General features: G+C 50.7%; 1 protein-coding gene across 3 annotated transcripts in view; it reads left to right on the plus strand.

The window, feature by feature from the left end:
• Nucleotides 1-18,301, plus strand: part of ZNF407 (zinc finger protein 407) — a 427,068-nt gene extending 408,767 nt beyond the window's left edge. For 2 of the 3 annotated variants that reach the window (XM_036884100.2, XM_036884102.2), the window contains exon 9: nucleotides 15,925-18,298. In XM_036884100.2, the coding sequence (XP_036739995.2) occupies nucleotides 15,925-17,177 (1,253 nt within the window). In that variant the 3' untranslated portion in view covers nucleotides 17,178-18,298. Of the gene's footprint in view, nucleotides 1-15,924 lie in introns of all 3 variants that reach the window. The other variant, XM_036884103.2, reaches the window with a different exon arrangement.
• The last annotated feature ends 1,873 nt before the right edge of the window (nucleotides 18,302-20,174 follow it).

A 20,174-nucleotide genomic window follows, 5' to 3' on the forward strand; every position in this document is an offset into this window, starting at 1 on the left:
CAGGCACCGCCCCCGCCCTCACCACTCTCGGCAGTCCTCTAATTTGAAGGGTAAGTGCGCAGTCTTCCTGGTCACTCGGCACGTTACCTGGCCAGACCTGCCTCCGGGCTGCAAGGCGTTTCTTCTTGGCACCTCACGTGGTTGATCCCCCTCATCTTTCTTGCCGTCCAGGACCTGGATCTTGACTATACAGTCGTCCTGACTGGCTTTGACCTTCTTCAGTTGTCAGCATCCCCTAGGCCTCTTTGCTCACTTTGTTCTCTCTCGGCCTCCCATGCTGCCCGGGTGACTGCGCCACTCAGTTACCTGGGTTCGGGTTACAGTCAGCTGTGCAGGTGCCAGCCAAGCCCACCTTTCCCTTGGCCCAAAGCATGTTGCCAGTAAGAACCGACGGGATGCTCTTCTTGTCCCTCAGGAATCTCATTCTCAGTTTGACGTTCAGACTGAGAGCTGCACTCATGGGCTGACCCTGGAGTCCATGGCATTTTGTGCCTTTAAAAAATTCATCTAGATTATTTTCATACATTTTTATAATTGTTTAAAGTGTGTGCCTTGTTTTGAAATGACAGTATAAGAGAGCCTACAGTTTGCAAGCACCTATTTACAAATAACATACTTTGCTAGTGCACAATCATTATTCTTAAAAAATTAAGTGAACATGCTTTCTTTCTCTTTGGGATATGATATTGTATATATATGGCTGTAATATTTCCTCCTTTTGATTGGCCTTTGAAATGCTAGATACCTTTAGGTGCTCTATAAGAATCTTGATCAAATGATCACAAGTGAAGGATCTTTTCTGAAAGTCAATTTGAGGCAAATTTGCAGAATTACTATCATTGCAGTTTCTCTCGTGACTTCCATTTTACTGTCACTGTCTCTTACGCTCCTAGGCATTAAACAGCTGTCTGTTGTGGATCTAAGTTAAATGGAATATGACTGAGAATGGAAACACGTTAAAATTCTGTACTGGTCAGAGCCACCAAGCCAGTATTGGCACTGCGGTGACCCAGTGGGTGGGTGTGTCACAAATGGTCATGTTCAGGTTCACAGAGCAGGACTTGGAGCCTCAGGCTTTTCTGTAGTTACAGGAGAAAATATTTAAATACTTGTTTGATTGATTTTCTTGAAATAGAAACGGAAACAGTTGCCCTTATTGCTGTGCGTGACCTTGCACGGCCCCTTAGCAAACTGCTGGAGGGCCAGAAGTGCCTGCTGGATCGGTGGGCGCTTCTGTTGATCTGGTATCAGACTGAGAATGAAGAGACAAGGAAGCAGGAATTCAGGGTTGGGACCCAAAGCAAACGGACGCTTTGCCTGGGCTGCGGAGACCCAAGCCAGACCGAGAAGCTGCTCCCTGTGAGCCGGGAGAGCTGGGAGTCTGTGAATTCTGCCCCACCCCTGCTCCTGCCCTGCGTGAGCCCCTGGCCGAGAAGGGGGCTGTCTGATCACTAGGTCCTCATGCGATGGAAGCAGGCAGCGAGCTCTGTGCCCAGTTCAAGGCGTTGGTCCCATTCGTGGGGCTCCACCTTCACGGCCTGATCACCCCCCAAAGGCCCCGCCTCCTCACACGGTCACTCATCATTTTAGAGCTTAGGATTTCCCCATACAGATTTGAGGGGATACAAGCATTCAGCCTGTGGTCCCACATCCGTCCCCACCAGCCCCGCCCCTAATGGGTCAGGACTCGGGGCAGGCTGCTTGCGCCAGGCGCTCCTCGGGGTTGGCAGCCTCCCATGTTACCAGGATATGAAGTGGAAAAGCATTCAAGGAGAGGACCGTTTCTTCCAGAACCTAGAGAAGCTGACCAGGCACTGCGCTTCCTTCCTTGTGACAGTGACTGTCACTTTGGAGGAGACATCTCAGCGGGCCCCGTGCACTGTGCCCGCAGCTCCTCGGGACTGCACGCCCTGACTCTTGGTTGTTTGTCTTCCTCCTCTGGACTCTGCTTGCTCTGCTGAGGCCCCCAGCGTGCAGCCACTTGCTTGCCCAGCCTGCTCAATGTGGCAGAGTCCACGTCTGGAAATGTGTGACGCTCTCTGAAATGTCAGGCACGTTAGTCTCTTTGGACGAAACCAACCATGGCAGGGCTTGGGAGAGTTAACTAGCCTTGAAATAAACCGTGAAAGAATCTTGTTGCCAATCCCATGCAAACACAGATGATTTCCATTCTTTTTTCTAATCAGAGTGGGAAAGAAGCGTTCATCAAATCCGTGGCCACATTCCGTGGTCCTGGGGCCATTTAAGCTGCCCTCCGAATACGCAGCACAGTACGTCTGATCCAGGCTACTGCTTCGCTCAGGACAGTCATTCTCTAGCATCCCTCTGGGTTCTGCAGAGCCAGTGCTGTGCACTAGTGGAGTCAGGAGCCCTCTCAGCATCCACCCGCTCTGTTCCCTGTGAGCCTGTGGCCTGATCAGGACGGCATGATCTGGCCACACTCCTCAGGTGCTGTGCTGGGACTTAGGCCCCTCCTGAGTGGGCAGGCTCTCCCTGGGCCTCCTCTTCTGTGGTAGCTCTTAATGCCCAGGTCAGCAGCCTGGGTCCAGGTAAGCCCATCCAGTGCCATGCATTGCCCTCCAGTTGGACACGCGGGCCCTGAGGACGCCAGCACTGCTGCGTCTGTGGGCCCCTGAAGCCCACTGTGGGCTGGACATCAGCCAGGACTCCCTCGGTGACCGTCCCGCGGAGGAGGTGTGAGGGCTCTCTGACTCCCCAGGCATCCTCCGTGGGGGAGGGCTCAGGAGCCCTGGTGTGCCAAGCCGCTGCAGGCCTTCTTCCCAGGGCCCAGCCCTTCCCAGGTACCGAGCCAAGCACAGGGCCTTATTGGGCCAAGCGCCCCGTGCCTCCTGCCCCTGCGTCCTTGCCCCTCGGGTTATTGATATGGAGCAGCACCCGCTGGCCCCCGGCCTGGCCTCTCCCTGGGGGAGCCATGCTCCTACTCTCCGCATGGCCCCCTGCAGGCCAGGTCCTCTTGGCTGCCCTCTAACCCTGCCCGTCAGTTACCACCTCCTGGCTTTCGGTGGGAAGCCTGTCACTTCAGGGCCCGTCATCCCATGGGTGGTAAGGAGCCATCTCCCCTCCTGTCAGGGCTGCCTGCAGTAGAGCGCCACCTCTGAATCACAGGAACCTGTCATCCGTCTCACCGGCACATTCCTGATGGCCTGTGTGCTGGCGTGTCCCCTGGGTCCCCTCATGCAACGTGATTCTCTGATGGTTCTTCTGACTGCCCCAAACAGACCCACCCAGTGTGTGCCTTCCCTGTGCCCGCATGTCCCGGGCTGCTGTCCGAGTGCCCGCATCAGCTGTCACGCACCCAGCTGCTCTCCAGCCCGGCTCCCTGCGCTCACTCTTCTGGCCTAAGGTTAGGGCTCCTCACCTGGGGGCCTCTGGGTCTCCCACGTTGCTGCATCCTTCAAGGCCTTTGGTCTTGGGTTATCCCTCTGCAAGGTTGATCAGGACCACTTGGTATAACCGGCCACCACTCTTGGGGTGGTAAGTGTTGCAGCTGCCACGTCTCTCAAGCCCTGGATCATGGCACACTCAATGGCATTCCCTCCACAGGGCATTTTCCCAGGCTCCAGCCGGACCAGCGCCCTCTCCCCGGGACACATGATCCTGTCTCACTGCCTGCCCCCTCAGGCCTTTCTCAGAGCCTCTTGGGCAGCCGCCTCCTGGAGGCAGCTAAGCTGGGGTTCAATGAGCCTGGGATGCAGGGAGGGCAACCCTTGAGAGGGGAGAGGCGAGGGCAGAGGGAGGGCAATCCACCAGGGGCTGCGGAAGAGAGGGAGGTCCGGGCGGACGGGACACAGCCTGCAGTGCCTGCGCCGAGTGGCCAGGCAGAGGGACCCAGCTGCACAGGGGCCTGCCTGTCCCGCCCACACTGTCATTGCTGGGGCCTCCCAGGTGCTGTCATGATCCCACGGCCATCCCATCTGTCTAAAGGAACCATGCCCAGTTACGTTTCCTCTGGGCTTGTTCATCAAGATTTCCCTGTCTGGTGACACATATACAATTGCAAACAGAAATAAAGGTGCGGAGAAGTGGGTGTTGCCCACAGGAGCTTGGGCGGATTCAACTATCTGGGCAAATCTGTGTGCGTTTGAAGGAGGTAGTAGCCCCTGAAGAGGCACAGATGGGAGCCACGGAGCCCGGGGCCCTGACATCACACAGCTCGGCCTTCCTCCCGGCGCGTCTCCTTGAACGTATCCTGGAAAACCGGGTGTTTGTCACTTTTGATAGGTTCCTGAGTATTTAGTAGGGTTTGTGCTCCCAGCTTCGGTAGATCTAGAATCCGAATCTAAGTGATTAACCGAGAATTTCAGTCCTCTTTGCAGTATCCCGGCCCACCTTTCCTTATGGGACCCCCTTTCTAGGCGTGGGTGGCCTTCCTGAAGCAGAGCTCACTTACCAGGACTTCCTCTTTCCCCCAGTTTTGCCTTCCGGAGTCACACGGAACAAGCCCAGTCACATTTCCCTTAATATCTGAAGGCTTAAACCACCTTGTGTCTTCAAGTCCCTAACTTTATTATCATTTTTCTTTTCCATATTCATACCTATTCATCAGTGTTTCCCTTAAAATGTGGACCCCCACCTCCGTGGGCGCTCCAAGCATGACCTGGCCAGGCCCCAGGGGCCGGTGCCCGCCCCTTCTGAGCCCCGCACTGTGCAGACGAAGCCCCAGTGCTGCGTGGACCGTATGGGCAGCTACAAGTGCAGGTCCTCTTCTCTCCATCCTGCTTTGAGCAGCTTTTCTTTTTGACTCCTAATTGCAGGAGTCTGCATGTGCTCACATTAAATGTAGTTTTGTTTCATGTGTGACGTACTTGAAGTAGTTTAGCAACAAGATTACTGTACATAACCACATTGGTTAGTTGCATTGCCTACCAGTTTCAAAAAATACAGCCTAACTATGATGCATTTTACTTAAAATAATAATAATGAGGCCTAACACTTATTTAGGCCTTACTATGGGTCAGGACCAGAGCTAAATACGCAGTTTACATGGACTGTCTCACTCTTAAAGGCAATAATTCTTATTCCCATTTTTTAGATCAAGATTCCAAGACATAAGGGATTCAGATAACTGTCTAGAACTATGAATGTCTGAGATTTTACCCAGCTTGCAAACTAGTTAGTTATCCTTCCAGGTTAATGGATGTGAGCAGAAGACACAAGATTCCTGGATCAGAGCAAAGGACCTTATTAGTCACAGCAATAGCAGTAACCAGGGAGTCAGCCTTTCTCCTCATCCCCAGATCTCAGCTCCACAGGTGACGTGAAGAGGCTGTGTGGCACGTGTGCACACCGTGGGATGTTGAGGCGCGCAGCCTGAGGGGAGGAATCTGACTGAGCCCGAACCTTTATCGTGAGCAGGAAGCAGGCCAGTCCTTTCTCCAGAGAAATTCTCATTCTTATTAAACTGGGCAGTAAATATATCTGTGCTTTGCTCTAGAAGAAGATACTATCTCTGTCTTCCAAGGCTGTTTGCTCTAGAAACATCCTTGAAAAAGTGATCTAGAACAGAGGCAGTCAGCACTCCAGCTCCCAAGATGTGCAGAAATGCCAGTGGTCGCAGACAAGTGTCTCCCAGCAGTGCTGGCTCCAGGCCTAGTGCAGAGTCACGTCCGGGAGTGCTGACCCCACTGCTCTGCTCCCCCTCTTTATTGGAGGGGATTTTAAAGGTTGTCCCCTCCCCTTTATTCTGTAAGGAACTTTTGCATAAAGAAAGGTTCTTGTCCTTTTCTAAAGCAGTGTGATCAAGGCCTACTGCATGGCATGCCATGGAGGCATGGTGAGCACAGAGCCCAGCACTCCAGGAGCTGGCATGCGGGGGGGAAAGAGGGGTCTGCTCGTGAATAATTCTAATTCAGTGTGTCAGAGGCACAGACAAAGGGCTGGAAGAGCAGCCATGTAATTTCCCTATAAAACCTGAAGTGACTTGCAAATTAAAGAAATATATGATTAAAAAATATTTAAGTAGCTAATTTTCTATGGATAAGTTTCAATATAGTTGCCTTAAAACCTAGACATTTCCATCATGTTTACTGAGAAACTTTTTCATAGGTCATAAATGTAACAAGCCACAGACGTGCTCAGCTGTGTTCATGGGGGGAACCTGAATATTCTACTTGTTGTCAAGCTGTTAACTTCCGTGGTGGGTATTTATTCCCCTGAGTTAGTACTAAGTGAAATCCATCTGTGCATTTCTGTGCCACCTACTGCTTCGTCTTCAGGACAGTCAGTGATGCGATTTTATTTTCCATCACAATAATTCTTAATGAGATACCGGAATCACATCGAAGTCACATGAATGTAAAGGGAATCTTATCTGAGGTTTCAGAGAAGACAGACGAACCCATAAGGAAGGTAAACTGAACCTTGCAGGTGTTAAAGCTCTTACAGTCCCTTAGATATCTTACCCCTTAAAAACTTTAACAGCAACTAAAGAAATAACAAGCCCTACTCAAGCATCAGGTCTCTAGACTTACACTCCAGCTGCATGGTGCTCGTCGGGGTCTAATCGGGGCCCATTACCAGCCAAGGCCCCTGGAGGGGCTTCTCAGGAGGTGTCTGGTGACACCCTGTGGAGCAGAGCCTGCCCTCTCTGGCTTGGTAGCCGCACTGCCAGCCTTGTCCAGCCTCAAGTCACCCCTCAGGGCAGCACTCAGTGAAGGCCCTGGGATGAGGGGTGTGGTGGTGAGCAGACGGAAACAGGACGAAGCTGGTTGGAACAGATGAGCCATGCCTGCATGTGTGTGCATGGTCATGTGAGAGCGTGGTGAGTAGGTAGCTTTTGAGAAAACATGAAATCTGACATTTGATTGAGCATATAAAATGTTTAACTTTCAGAAAGTAGTCATCAGCCTGTTGTTATGTGAAGCTGCATAATTAACTCATTGGGAGCTGTTCATGGTACAGGGGATGCACATTCACACATGATCAGCTTTGCCTCCTTGACATCAAAAACAGAAAAGCAGGTGAAGATGAATGCAGGGTGATGCCACCCCTCCTCCTCCCTAAACAGCTCAGGGCTCCGGCCCCCCTCCTGCTGCTTCTGTGACCCCTGAAGGTCCACCAGTGCCACGAGTACAGCTTTACTTTGTGACTAGGAAATTCCAGGGGTGGGAGGGCCACTGAGCCCATTCTAAGCTCTTCTTCCCTAAGCTTCGTTATTAGGGGGCAGCCGGCCATGTGTCCATGTGAACACTGGGCATGACTTGTTCAACGTCACCGTGTCCCCCACGGGAGCTCCTGAGTTTGGGTTATGCATGGGGTTTGAGTCTCCAGTGTGTCGGAGTCTCAGTTCCCCATACGAAGCATCCGCGGGGGCTGCTGTGTGGCGTGGCTGCTGCCTGACACCGGAACATGGCTCTGCTCTTGTGTTCCTGTGTGTGTGTGCACCGTGCAAGGCTCCTACTCCTGGGCGTCTGTCTCCACAGCAGCACTCAGCACACCGTGGGCTGTTTGGCCTGCCCGCCTGCCAGGGAGCGCCATCCAGCTCTTCTCAAAGAGCAGTTGGTGGGCAGGCACCATGTGCTGCCTGGGCCACACACCTTTAAACGCCTTAGTGAGCTAAGGGTAATGTCGGAGTTCAGGTCTGCACCTCCTCCAGACAGTGGCGTCATGTCTGGCGCTGACTGCACCCCCGTCCCAAGGCATCACGCCGTTTCACCACGCATACCACGGACATGTGCTGGAGGAGCACATGGCATGCATCAGCGTGGAGACACAATGTGTCACCTTTAGACGAGGTTAGACAGCCACGTGTCTAGCGTGGGCACTGGCTAATGTCCCACCTGCTCTGACTACAACGGCCCAGGGCCCCTGGGGTGGCATAGTGGGGGCAGAAAGGGCCTTTCAGAGGATGCCTCTCCCAAGTCCCCTGCCCTCGGAGAGCCAGGCTTGGAGGAACACCTGCTGACGTTCACTCTCTGTCTCATGAAGCTGAGGTTCAGCCGCTGGAGTTTTACTCATCACTTTAGTTTACAAGTTTGTATTACCTGCCTGTTTCCAAGCAGTGGTTCAAGGCTCAAAATTTGACTTTGGTTTAATATCTTTTCGGTCCATTTTAAACTTTATTATCCCAGGCATATAGATAATCAGCAATTTTAATGTAGGAGTTTAACTTAGATATTTAGGAAGATCTTTAAAATAAAGATTGTAGTATTCACTGATTAAAAAGAAAGTACATTATTGTCTTCCACCTTGACCACGGCAGTGTCTGCCTTGGCCCTTGCTGCCGCCTCTCTGTCCTCACGTTTGAGAAGGCCAAGCACCAGCCCAGCACTCAGATGCCCTCCCTGAGTTAGCCGAGAGGCCGTAGTGATGCCCTCGCTTGCCCTTACAGAATGCCCCAGAGTGTTCTGAGCTGCCTCCGCTCCCTCTGCTTGTCCTAGAAGTTGCTGTAAGCACGTTGGTCAGATCCTTCCCAGTGCTTGGCCACCGTAGCAGCAGAGACCCAGGCACCACCTCGCAGGCTCTGGCCTTACTGGGTTGCCTTCAACAAGATGCTCAGCGTACCCGCACACACACAGAGCCAGCAAACATAATAGGAAAGTAGCAGCGATGTGCCCAGGACAGAGGGTGGATTTTAGGATGCACGGAAGTCTGCATTGTTTCGAGCATAGCAAGTAGCTGCTGTCATTCAGCTTCGAGCAGATGTTAGACCTCCGAAAGCTTTGCTGATAATTAAAATACTAACAGTGAGCGTTCTACCCCAGCTGCAGGTTCTGTTTACTGTAAGTTTGATTTTAATGGTGCCTCTGTGCTGTTACTGGGGAGGTTTGCTCTTTACCTTCCTCCAGAAGTGTCTACAATGAAGACAAATGTCTGCCTCGCCTCGCCTCCTCAGGAAAGAGGTGAAGATGCTAGAGCATACGGGGAGTGTGAGCAGGCTACAGAAATGAATGTGATCTTTTTATATAGGGTTGGCCAGAAAAACAAAAGGAGACAAGTTTACTCTGCCTTGTTAGCCTTTTAAGTCAGCCTTGTTAGAAGATGCTCAGCTAACGATGTTGGCTGGCTTATATTTGCATAATTTTACCTTTTAAAGTATGTGTGATGTTTGTACAACTTTTGGAAAATGGGCTCTGTCTCCTAATATTGTGTTATCTATATTGGGAGTTCTATAAGACTGTCAGAGGACATTAGGAAAAGGTCTTTGGGCTTCCAGATTTCCTGATTCCACAGCACAAAGAATGTTAGTGCTAGTCTGAGTTAATGTATTTAAGTCAAAGGGAGGTGGCCGCACAGTAAGCAGAGTGGGCTGCTGGCCGAATCTCTGATGGTCACCGGGTCGACTCTGTGCGTTCCGGGCCTGGAACTCCACAGCCTATACAAGCCCCCAGGTTCCCCAAAAGCGTGAGTGTGGAGGGTGCATCTCACCTTTTAGCAGCTACACTAACACTGGTGCAGACATGTGCAGAGGAACAGGATGACGGCCGAGTCCCCCGGGGCCATGTGTGCCCTGGGAACTGCTCACGTGGGAGGTGGGATAGAAAGAGCACGTCCGGGGCAGGCCTCCCCTCACGGTGACCGGGGCTGATCTTGACACCCCAGAATGTGTGCAGGATGCCACGCGCGCTTGGTGCTGGTTCCAGCATCGCTTCCTCTCCCATCCCTCGCCTTGTTCCAGACAGGGCTCAAGACATTTGAGCACTTCTGCTAGTAAATCAAGGAGCTGTTTTTAAGAAGTGCTCTTCATGGGTAAGTGACAAGATCAGAGCACTTTACAGTCTAACCTTAGAGTCCCATTTCATCATATTTCGGAAACGTGATGTCACTATTTCTGTCACACGAGTCAGGTTTCCGGAGTCTTCTGGCTGTGTCACAGTCCCCTGTCGCCCCGCCGCCAGCCTCTGCAGGCAGGGAACCAGTTAGCCACGCCCTCAGTTCACCTTCCTCCCAAAGCCTGTCCAGATGACCTTAAAGGGCTGTCTGTCTCTTCCACGTGAGATCTGCATGTGTGGCTCCCATTAGATCTCCTGGCATGGAAATGATAATATATACCTGAGGTCTGATAGAACACCAAATGTCCTAGGGTCTGTGGCTTTAAAGGTAAAATACTCTTTTCTTCGTCACTCTCCAGTGCCCATGGAAATATCTAGACCCATGGAGATGATTTGTGATAAAGTCAGAAACATGGCCAATCTTAAGTTGCCAACTTGAGATTAAACTTTTTCTTTGTTTTTTCTGAATATCTTGGTATTTATTTCTGGGGTCCTACAATCGTTATCTTCGATCCCTGCCAGTTCTAAATGTAGTACTGATGTAAACTGAGAAAAAGGACTAACATTTTTGTTAGGTCTGTCTGTGTCCATGCTCACCTACGTGTTCCTCCCATAAGAATCATAGTGTGTCTTATAAAATTGTATATTTGAGCTTATGGGAGAGAGTCTCTCCGAAATGATGTGGACTTCAGGTAATTTTTCACAGAAAATGAATTTTCCTCATCTCTTATAAGCCAGTGGCTGTTATGCAGTGGAGGACAGAACAATGACTGACTGTAGCTCTTTGACAGATACCTTTATGTTTACCCGGCTATAAAGCAGATATTTACCAAAATACTTTTACTTATTTTGTTGTGATATATATATACACAACGTAAGTCCAGGCCAGCTCAGAGCCGCTTGGATTTCAGAATTACCAAAACAGGTTTGTGCTCTGAAATAAATCTTACTAATATAGCTGTTATATTTAACAAGCATGCCAAAGACTAAAAATAAACTTAATTTGTATCTCTAATAATCTATTTCTAATTTGTGTATGTATTTTATTGACACTGGCCTAAGTCCATTTCCAACCCTTGAAAAAAGCAGACTTAAGGTCCTGGCCATCCTTTGTTTTCTCTATTAAAAAAAAAAAAAAAAAAGCAGTGAAGTTGACATTTTGTTGTGGGGATATAAGAACAGGAGGGGCCTGTAACCCACCTCGAGTCCCGACCGCAGGCCTGGAGGGTTCGCTGCAGAGCCCTGAGGCCGGGGAGGGCCCCCGAGGGTGCGCCCCGCCGGGGAGGGCACGCCCTTCTCAGAGGCAGGCTTCGGCAGCAGCTCCCCTAGGGGCTTCCTGCTGTAATACCAGCAGGGTTACTGTCCCCACAGTGAACATGTTACGGGGTGATCATTGATCATCAGTTTGACTGGCTACCCAATGGGTGACTGCTGTTGTAAGGGTAATCTACTCATGCTCTGAAATTTCTAAGATGATATTTCATTGAATTTTAATTTGTCGTTTTTCCTGCTTTCACTTGAGAAACTTATAAGCTTTTGTGACATTAAAATATGGCTCTAATTTATTAGCATAATCTGTTAATATTGTTTCATTTTAATAGACACTAAGTATGATTTCTTAACATTCTTGTTAAAATTATATCTTAAAATTGAAGTTGAAAAAAATGATATGTGGCTTAAGAATCACACTGTCATGTGTGCTCCAAATTTTTATATGAAAAGTATTACTTGTTTAATCACATCACATTCAAGGTTCTTTAATTATGACAGTGAGTTAACCTAACATTTTCAAGCTTAGTGGTCTCCCAAGATAGAAAACCTAAAACATACACAGTATCTGAGAAGTAACCTAGCAATGTATAAACATGTAGTGCTGTTACAGGAGAAGCTAAGAAATGGAAAATAAATGCTGGCTGGTAGCAGCCCAGTGGCTTACATAGGATATGAGCACAGGCTTCCCCAGCACACGAGGCATTTCAGCTCACACGAGTCCTTTTAACGCCATCTTTATCTGCTACACGATGCATGAAATCTACTTTCAGTTTTAGAACTGCTGGCAACCTTTGACCCCTTTAGTGGAGACACAATGTGACCTTTCTATTGTCATCAGCTTTCATTCTCCTGAAAATTCTATGAATTTTTATTACAAGTTTTTTTTTAACCAAGCTGAGGCTTCAACAAATTACTTGACGCAGATGAGATGAAGTTGTTGAAGTGGTGTTAGATAAGTTTTACAGCCAGCACAGTGCGTGTGCCGCCGCGGAGCCTGGGCCTGTGTCCTGCAACGTCACGCGCCAGTAACTGCCGAGCCTGCTATTGGATAAATACATCATTTTATGGAACATTGATTGTTCTATAAACCCAATGGAGTATTATGCTCTATGATCAAACCATTTAGATTGTGTGTAGAGCACAGAAAATGCCATATTCAGGATGGTACTAAAAGTGCCATTTGTGTATTTTATGGATGTCATTACAGGGGAAACTTCTCTCTGTAGGCCCTGTTTACTGCAAAATTTTTTAGTCTGTAATGACATTTTTCATTCACAACGTATGCCTTCAAGAGAGGGGGCCCTTGTTTTATTTGTTTCATTCGAGTTTACTGCACAAATTCTGTACATTTTAATTAAATGTAAGCTTAACAAAAGCATAAGGTATTTATTCTGTGGGAAAAAATGATGACAGTAACAAAAGAATAACACACACAGAGGAAGAAGTCGGGTACTAAACCGTGTCTGTGGCTTCCCAGAAGTGGGCAGACAGCAAAACGGAGCCCTTAGCATGGATTTGGGGGCCGTGAGTCTCTCTAGTTTGACCCCTCCGCCCCTCCTCGGCAGCTTGTGTCTCCGAATTCCAGAGATGCACTCTTCAAAAAGGACAAAGAAGGAGGAACCCGATTTCATCGTGACCTGGAGTAATGAGCCTAATTGGAAGTCATTTCTCTGAGAACAAATCCTCAGCCCCCCTGCAAAGAAACCCTTCTTATTTCATCCGAGGCAGACACGTCCAGTGCATTTAGTTCTGAGAAGGAAGTAGAATCTCTCTGTTCTCCTCAAGGGAAACGACCAGTAAACTGGGATTTGTATACAGCACTAGGTTGCATTTTAACTTCGTTGCACCTTCTACTCAAAGCTGCTTTATGGCCCTGTTGGAAACGGGTCCAAAAAGACTGTTTTAGACACACTTCTTGATTGGCTGCTATAATCATACTGAAATCTAACATTGTCTTTGAAAAGTGTAAAGTTTAATATAAATATTATGCTGGGCATCTGTGCTCAATTAAAGATTTGGACAATTTCAGAGCTATACCAGTGACTCAGCAGTCAGGATAAAACCCGTACAGAGTTGCAGCTTTCCAGTACCGAATCCGTTTGGCTATTTGCATCAGCAAGCTGTCTGGTTCATATTTACTCAAAAGATCTCAAAAACTGAGGCTGATGTACCCAGTAAATTCTTCGTCATAGCCAGTTAGAATTTAAAGTTACAGAAGAGATTCACATTGGTTTAAATGACACTTGAACTTCTACATAGCTCGACATTAATTCATTATGGGCGAAATGGAAGAATCTTCAGTGGGTGAATCTTTTTCAATCTGATTGAGGCTGTTACATTTTATAGGTGCTATTTTTCAAAGCTGTACTGACAGCACTTGAAGTTATTAAATTGCTGAATCAGAAGCCGGACCTGCGCTCCCATTTACGAGCTGTGATGGAGTCGCTGGGCTCACGAGGCCCAACGTGGCGGCAGTGTTTACCCATGTAGTTTACCGTGATGGTCTGGAAGTGGCCAAACCCACCTCTGGATTCAGATGAATGCAGGAAGGAGCTCAGAATAGCACACTTATCATTGCTGTGAGGGATTCAGAGGCTACTTCTCTACCCCAGATTTTCCATCCGGTTGCAGATAAAGAAGGTAATTGCTGAGACGCAAGCACGCAGCCTCTCTTTCAGAGGGAAAGGCCGCTACCCAAGAAGAGGGTGTGTGCGCTTCCCCGACTACAGTGGCTTCTCCTGTGGCCACTGTACAGGCAGGGAGCCCACTTCTGTAATTTACTGGGGAGGGAAGGGGGGCAATCTGAAGGCTGCCTTCTTTGTTTTTTGTTCCCATATTTCTTGTTTTTTCCAAACCATAAACTGAAAATGACCTTGAAATTAGAGAAAGGACAAAAACCAGTCCAGTTCAGGGTGTGATGGAGGCAGGCAGGATGTCACACCTTATGTGGAAAGGCAGAGGGCAGGGGAGAAACTGCAGGCGTGCCAGAGAAGACATTGGGCTGTAGAGCAGACAGAAGATCTGCGGTCCGAGAGGATAGCAAGCTGGCCAGGGATGGCACGTCGGCCAGGGATGGCACGCCCCACCCAGTTTAAACTGCGAGCACGGAGCTCTGGGATGCCCGCCCTTATCTGGCCGTCTCCTCCTACACTGAGCCATTCCACCCTCTTTGACGAGAGAGAATTGAGGGAGGATTAAAGTTCGGAAGAGAGCATGAGATTAGGCTACAATACAGCAGGTGGACAGCGGTTCGGGCTCTCTTTCCCTGGTCTGTGGCGGTCACCGGGTCTCACATCTACCGTCTGAGTGTCACTTCTCCCGAGGGTGCGTTTGTCTTTTGTTTGGCAGGTGAAGGGGGGTGGTAGGGAGGTCTGCCCCGTGGCCTCTTCCAGGGCACCCTGTTCAGATGCTTCCCCTGCCTCGAGGAACCCCGGGAGCGCCCACAGAGCCCCAGGGGCAGGGTCCCAGGGTGAAGGCCGCATCCTGTGACGCCATCCGGGGCTGCAGGCACTAGGCTTTAGGCGTGCTCGCAGCTGGAGGCGTCGGGAACTAGCAGGCGGGGGGCCCTGGGTGTCCTCCACTTGCCTAGGAGGGTAAATAAGAAAGCAGAGGTGTGCTGGCCTTAGTAAGCCGGTCAGCTGGAATCACCAGCTCCATGCCCATGCCAGCCAGCAAGTGCCACCGGAGCCCCTCCGCTCCCTGCCCTTCCAGGCGGGAGGCTCCCGCTAGCCTCGAGTTAAAGGGGATGCAGGGTATGACTTCCTGTGATTCTTTCTGTTGAACAAGTGGATGCAGATCATCACAGCTTCACAGCCCCACATGTGGAACTGGGCCGGAACTTTGTAGCTTTAGAACTTAACGTGTGCTTCTAAATCTGGTACCACTGCCTACAGCTGAGTATGAGCCTAGATGTCCTCTTAGCAAATAGGACTTAACAGCTTCCATGGGTCCTGCCTGAGATTTTGTACCTGCTAGAAAGATGGGCCTTGTATGGGGTCTGTCCTCGGAGTGGATTCCCTGTTAAAGGAAATCCTTTCTTACAGGATGGCCCTGACAGGGTAAGCAAAATTGTTGTCTTATTTTTAAGGGATGCTAGCAATAAATAATCTAGCAATTTATAATAATTTTCTTTCATTTGGTAAAGATAAAGTATACTTTTAAAAAATGACCTACTTTAAACAAAGTAGAACATTTCAATAATGGGTTTGCCATTGAGTTACGAAAATACTAGAGATCATTTCTCTTATTTAGGAGGGCAGGAGCTGATAATAAGAAAACTTATTATAAAACTGATAGAAAAGTTGGGATTTAAAGAAGAAAATAGGAACTGTGTTATCACAGGAGGCAATAAAAAGAAAACTAACAGAAAAGTTAGGATTTAAAGAAGAAAATAAACTCAGTCTCTTTTTTATGAAAAGGAAGATTACAATTCACAGTCATATTTTGACCCCGTCAAGTCATTAAATAAGCACTGTCTGTGTCACAGATCACCCCAGAGGAGATCGGGGTGTGTGCAGGTCCCTGCGTCCCGCCTTGCATCTGTTTGTAAACTTAAGAACGATTTTCCTTTGGGTCGGAAGATACTGCTACTGACTGCCTCCTGAGCCTCCTGCCGCCCATGACCGCGTGTCTTGTCAGAAATGACAGTGGATGAGGGGAGTGACCATTTTCCTCCTCTAGGAATCGGAGAAGCAAACAGTGGCTGGACAAACCTGGAGACCGGGAAGCACCTGTTAACATCACAGCTTCACTCACTCCTGAGCCAGCAGCAGACCTGCCAGGGTCTGTGTAGGGCCCTCCGCGGCTGCCAATGGTTCACAGTAGTGGTTCTGCTTGGGTTTAAAGCGCATTAGAAAAATGTTCTTTCTCCTAAGCCTGTCAGTCACTTGTCTAGCCTCTAACTGGTCCTTATCTCCCATAGGCATTGTCTCCAAGTCCTACGAATGCCGTTTGAAGGGCCAAGGAGCCACCTTCGTGGAGACAGACAGCCCCTTCACCGCGGCCGCGCTGGCAGAGGAGCCCCCCGCCAGGGAGCGGCCCCTGCGGAGCAGCAGCTCGCGGCCGGCGGCCCCGCCCGAGCAGGTCCAGCAGGTCATCATCATCCAGGGCTACGACGGCGAGATCGCCCTGGACTCCTCCGTGGAGGAGACGGCCGCCGCCACACTGCAGACCCTGGCGCTGGCCGGCCAGGTGGCCCGGGTGGTGCACATCACGGAAGACGGGCAAGTCATCACCACAAGCCAGAGTGGGGCACATGCAGGCAGCGTGGCACCTGGGCCGGTCCTGCCAGAACAGCTGACTGATGGAGCCACCCAGGTGGTGGTCGTGGGGGGCGCGGGCCTGGACGAGCCCCTCAGCCCCGGCAGCACTGTGATGCAGCAGGGGGCCAAGCAGGAGATTCTAGATCTCGCCGAGGCCGCCATGCCCCTGCCTGACACGGCCTCCGCCCTGGATGCCCTGCTGTGCGCGGTCACCGAACTGGGAGGTGCAGAAGGCAGGGCCGGGCCTGACGAGAAAGGCAGGACCAGCCACAAAGACGTGCTGGTGCAGTTGGCCAGCCAGGAGGCGCCCCATGCCCCCGCGCAGCTCAGCGCCCCTGAGATCCACATGTTCCAAGACATCCAGGAAGGCCCAGTGGCCGTGGAGCCCATGGAGGTGCTGACCCAGGTGGTCCGCCCCTCGGCCGTGATCGCCTCGCACGAGCGTGCCCAGGTGGCCTTCAGGAAAGCAGTGCAGGGCGTGCTCCAGTTGGCCGTGTGCGATGCGGCTGTGGCCGGCCAGCTCGTGAAGGAAGGCGTCGCCCAGGTCATCGTGAACGAAGAGGGCGCCGTCCACATGCTGGCCCGGGAGGGCTCCCAGATCATCGTGACCGAGGAGCTGGTCCAAGCTGTGGTCCAGGAGTCCAGCAGCGACTTCCCTGAGGGTGCGACTCACTACCTCGTGACAGAACTGCCCCCGGGGGTGCAGGATGAGGCGGGCGTGTTCTCCCACGCCGTGCTGGGGACGGCGGACTCTCAGGGGGTCCTGCAGGCTGGGGCCGCGCTCAGTGCCGAAGCTGTGGTCCAGAGCGCGGCTGAGCAGTTGACCAGTATGGTCATTTATACCCAAGACGGCTCCCCGGCAGCAACCGTGATCCAGAGCCAGAGAGAGAGTAACGGCGCCCAGGAAGCCTGAGCAGGGCCTGCACCAGGGTGCAGGCAGGCGCCCCCCAGCTTCACCCACTCCCAGCAGACCGGGGTGTCCGAGGGGCACTGACGCCCAGGGACCACCGGCGCTTTCCTGAGGGCCCCTTTCCCTCTGCCCCAGCCATGTGCTGAGGAGAAGCTTAACTCCTTTCTGGGTTTTTCCCCACAGATGTTTCCCATTCCAGCCCTGCTGGGGTTGTCCCTTGTGGTGGGAAAGGAAGGATGCAGTCTCGTGTGGCCGGAGGCACGCACGCTGGCTGCCGGGCGTGGAGCCGTGCTGCCCCGTTACTGTGCGGCGTCGCGCCTGCAGCTGCCACCATTACCTTCTTGAGGCAGTCCGCTCCTGTCATTGCCTTGAAATGTTAGGATCAGTGTCCCCAGACCGTCAGTTCGCCCGGCGCGTCGGGGTCCTGGCCGCAGTGCTGGGGGTGTTCGTCGCACTGGCTGCCCTCTGCTAAAGGAAACCTGAAGCCTGTGGTTAAGCAAAGCCCCTGGCGCTTATACTCAGTTAAAATATACCCTGATTAACATAACCCCATGCTTCTAATTTTGACTTACTTTCATACAATAAAGTCTATCTATGAAATGTGCACTTTGGAAAATATTGTTCATATCAATATTTCGCTTTTATAACATGTTTGTATTGACATCACTTTTCAGGATTTATTTGTGACTTATGTCAGCGTGAATGAGCTGGCACCCAGCGTCCACAACAGACAGCCTCGCCCCTGCAGCCCTGGCCCTGACCAGCGTGCCTCGCGCGGACGGGGCGCACTGCAGCTGTGGGGCGTGGGCTCGTGGTCCTGTAACTCATTCCTTGATGTGATTGTTCCCCTTCCTTTTCCAAAGTTGTAAAATAATCCCCTCCCCCAAATGCAAAGTTGTTTTTGTTCTGTTTCCTTTTTCTTTGAAATAAAACTAGAGCACTAAAAGATAATGATGCTGTTTTATTTCCAGCAGTCAACCAGCGGGCAGCTGAGAAACCTGAGAACTAGTTCTTCCGTCTGACGCGGCGGTCCCTTCGCGCTGCCCACCGAGCGGGCGGGCTTCCGAGGGGCACCTCCAGATTCCCACCGCAGGAGTGTCTGCGTGTTTGGCTCGTGGCCTGGGCGGATCCGGCGACAGTAACATATTCTACTACAGTTAGTATATAGAAATGGTGGGGAGTAGGCATGCGAGAGAAGGAAGAGGCAACACAACAGCTTTAGTTTACATGAAAGTACTGTTTAAAGCCCCTTCCCGTGACGGCAGCGGGGAACAGCCACCCTGCGGGGTGGAGTGGCCGCCCTCCTGCCTCGTCTCCGTCATGGTCCCCTCCACCCAGGCCAGCTCCCTTGGTACGGCTGTCCTCCAAAACAATAATAAAAGGCAAAATTTCAAGTTTGACAGCGAGATTCATAATTAGCTGAGTGTGACTTGCTCATGTTTCTTAAGAATGGCAGGGCAGTTCACCCTCCTTAAACACTGCCTTCAGCAAACAGTGACAGGATCAACTTCCGTTTGTTACCAGGATAAAGGTGACCTTTACAAAGTGATGCCCCTCTCCAAGCTTCTCATACATGTTAAAGACAAAAAAGGGTTGGTGGGGGGGATGTTTTTCGGTGGAAGTATTTCTTGATCATTCCTTCCCGTTAGCTGCAGCCCGCAGTCGGCTCGGATGCTAATTCCGAACTGTGCTCAGCCCTGTATGGCTAACCTTTCTGCCGAGTCCAGGGTGTTGACACTGACATGCTGCAGTTTACCATTTGTGATTTATTTAGGATAAATATGTCTCAGGTGGCATTTAATCCTTCATAAAACCAGTGTAGCCTGCAGTGTCAAAACAGCAATCACGTCATATGCACAATGAAAAGAGCAGGCCTTTGCATAAAAAAATTGTACAGAAGGTGTTTTGAGGCTCAGAAGGACTGCAGAGGATTCGCCAGGCTATTGTATCCTGTAATTACCTGTAGAGCTGGGTTAATGTTACCGCCCTTTTCTCTCATTACACAGGTACTGGAATGAAGGGGGCTAAAGCAGCATACACGAACGAGCGCTTAGAAGAGTGAGGCGTGGCCCACTCTGATCAGGGTGCGTTTACTGGAGCAGGGACTGTCTATAAGGAAGACATGGGCAGGTTTGTAGCCGCCTTGAAGGTTTTGCTAGAAGACACAGTAGAACTTTAAAAAAGTAGAAAATTAAGCAAATTAAGTATTTTCTTGAATACTAATCCAGAAAGGTCCCTTTGTATTAAGCTACAGCCAGTTAAACTAAGGAACCTGACACGCGAGGCCCGGACCACCCTGCCCAGTCACTAGGGTGGCAATGGTTCTGAGTCTAGCTTCTGCACACAAGTTGGGCAGCAGTGCCTGCCAGATACGGTGGAGAGATACCAAGAGATTGGCTTCTGTGCAAAGGAAGCATTAGCCACATACGATCACTTTAATGATTGCTGTGACTCAAATAGGCTTCCTTCTGGGGTCTTCAGGCCTCATTGCTGTGGGAGGGATGATGCGCAACAGCTTCCGCAGCACCGCAAGCCCACATATGTGCACCCCTCGTGGACACCAAGGACACCTCTTTACTACCTCGTTTGCTTTGAAGAACCATGTCAGTGTAGCTGAAGGTTGCACACTAATTATCAGCTCAGTCCCAAAATGTGGACCCAAAGCCCCAGGAGATGGACAGCAAGGAGCCTCTGGGTATTTGTCAGTCACCTACTGACCACAGCAGAGACCCCACGGAGGCCCAGGCCTGGCTGCCCTCCCGCCAGTCGCCGTAGCTCCCACCACCCTCCCGAAGGAGCCGGGGCACAGTGGCCGGGAGGCCCAGTGGCCGGTGCACAGCAGTTGTATCTCGGTTTTGTCAAACCTTTTGTTTTCCAGAGCAGAGATAAAATAATGGCACAAGACAAGAGTTGGGGAGCCAGCTGAGAAGCCCAACCAGAGCTGATTCTAGGGAAACAAGAAGGTGGTCATTCATTGGGCAAACTAAAGAAAGAGCTGTA

This window comes from Manis pentadactyla, chromosome 6 (assembly GCF_030020395.1).
Source record: "Manis pentadactyla isolate mManPen7 chromosome 6, mManPen7.hap1, whole genome shotgun sequence".
NCBI classification, from domain to species: domain Eukaryota; kingdom Metazoa; phylum Chordata; class Mammalia; order Pholidota; family Manidae; genus Manis; species Manis pentadactyla.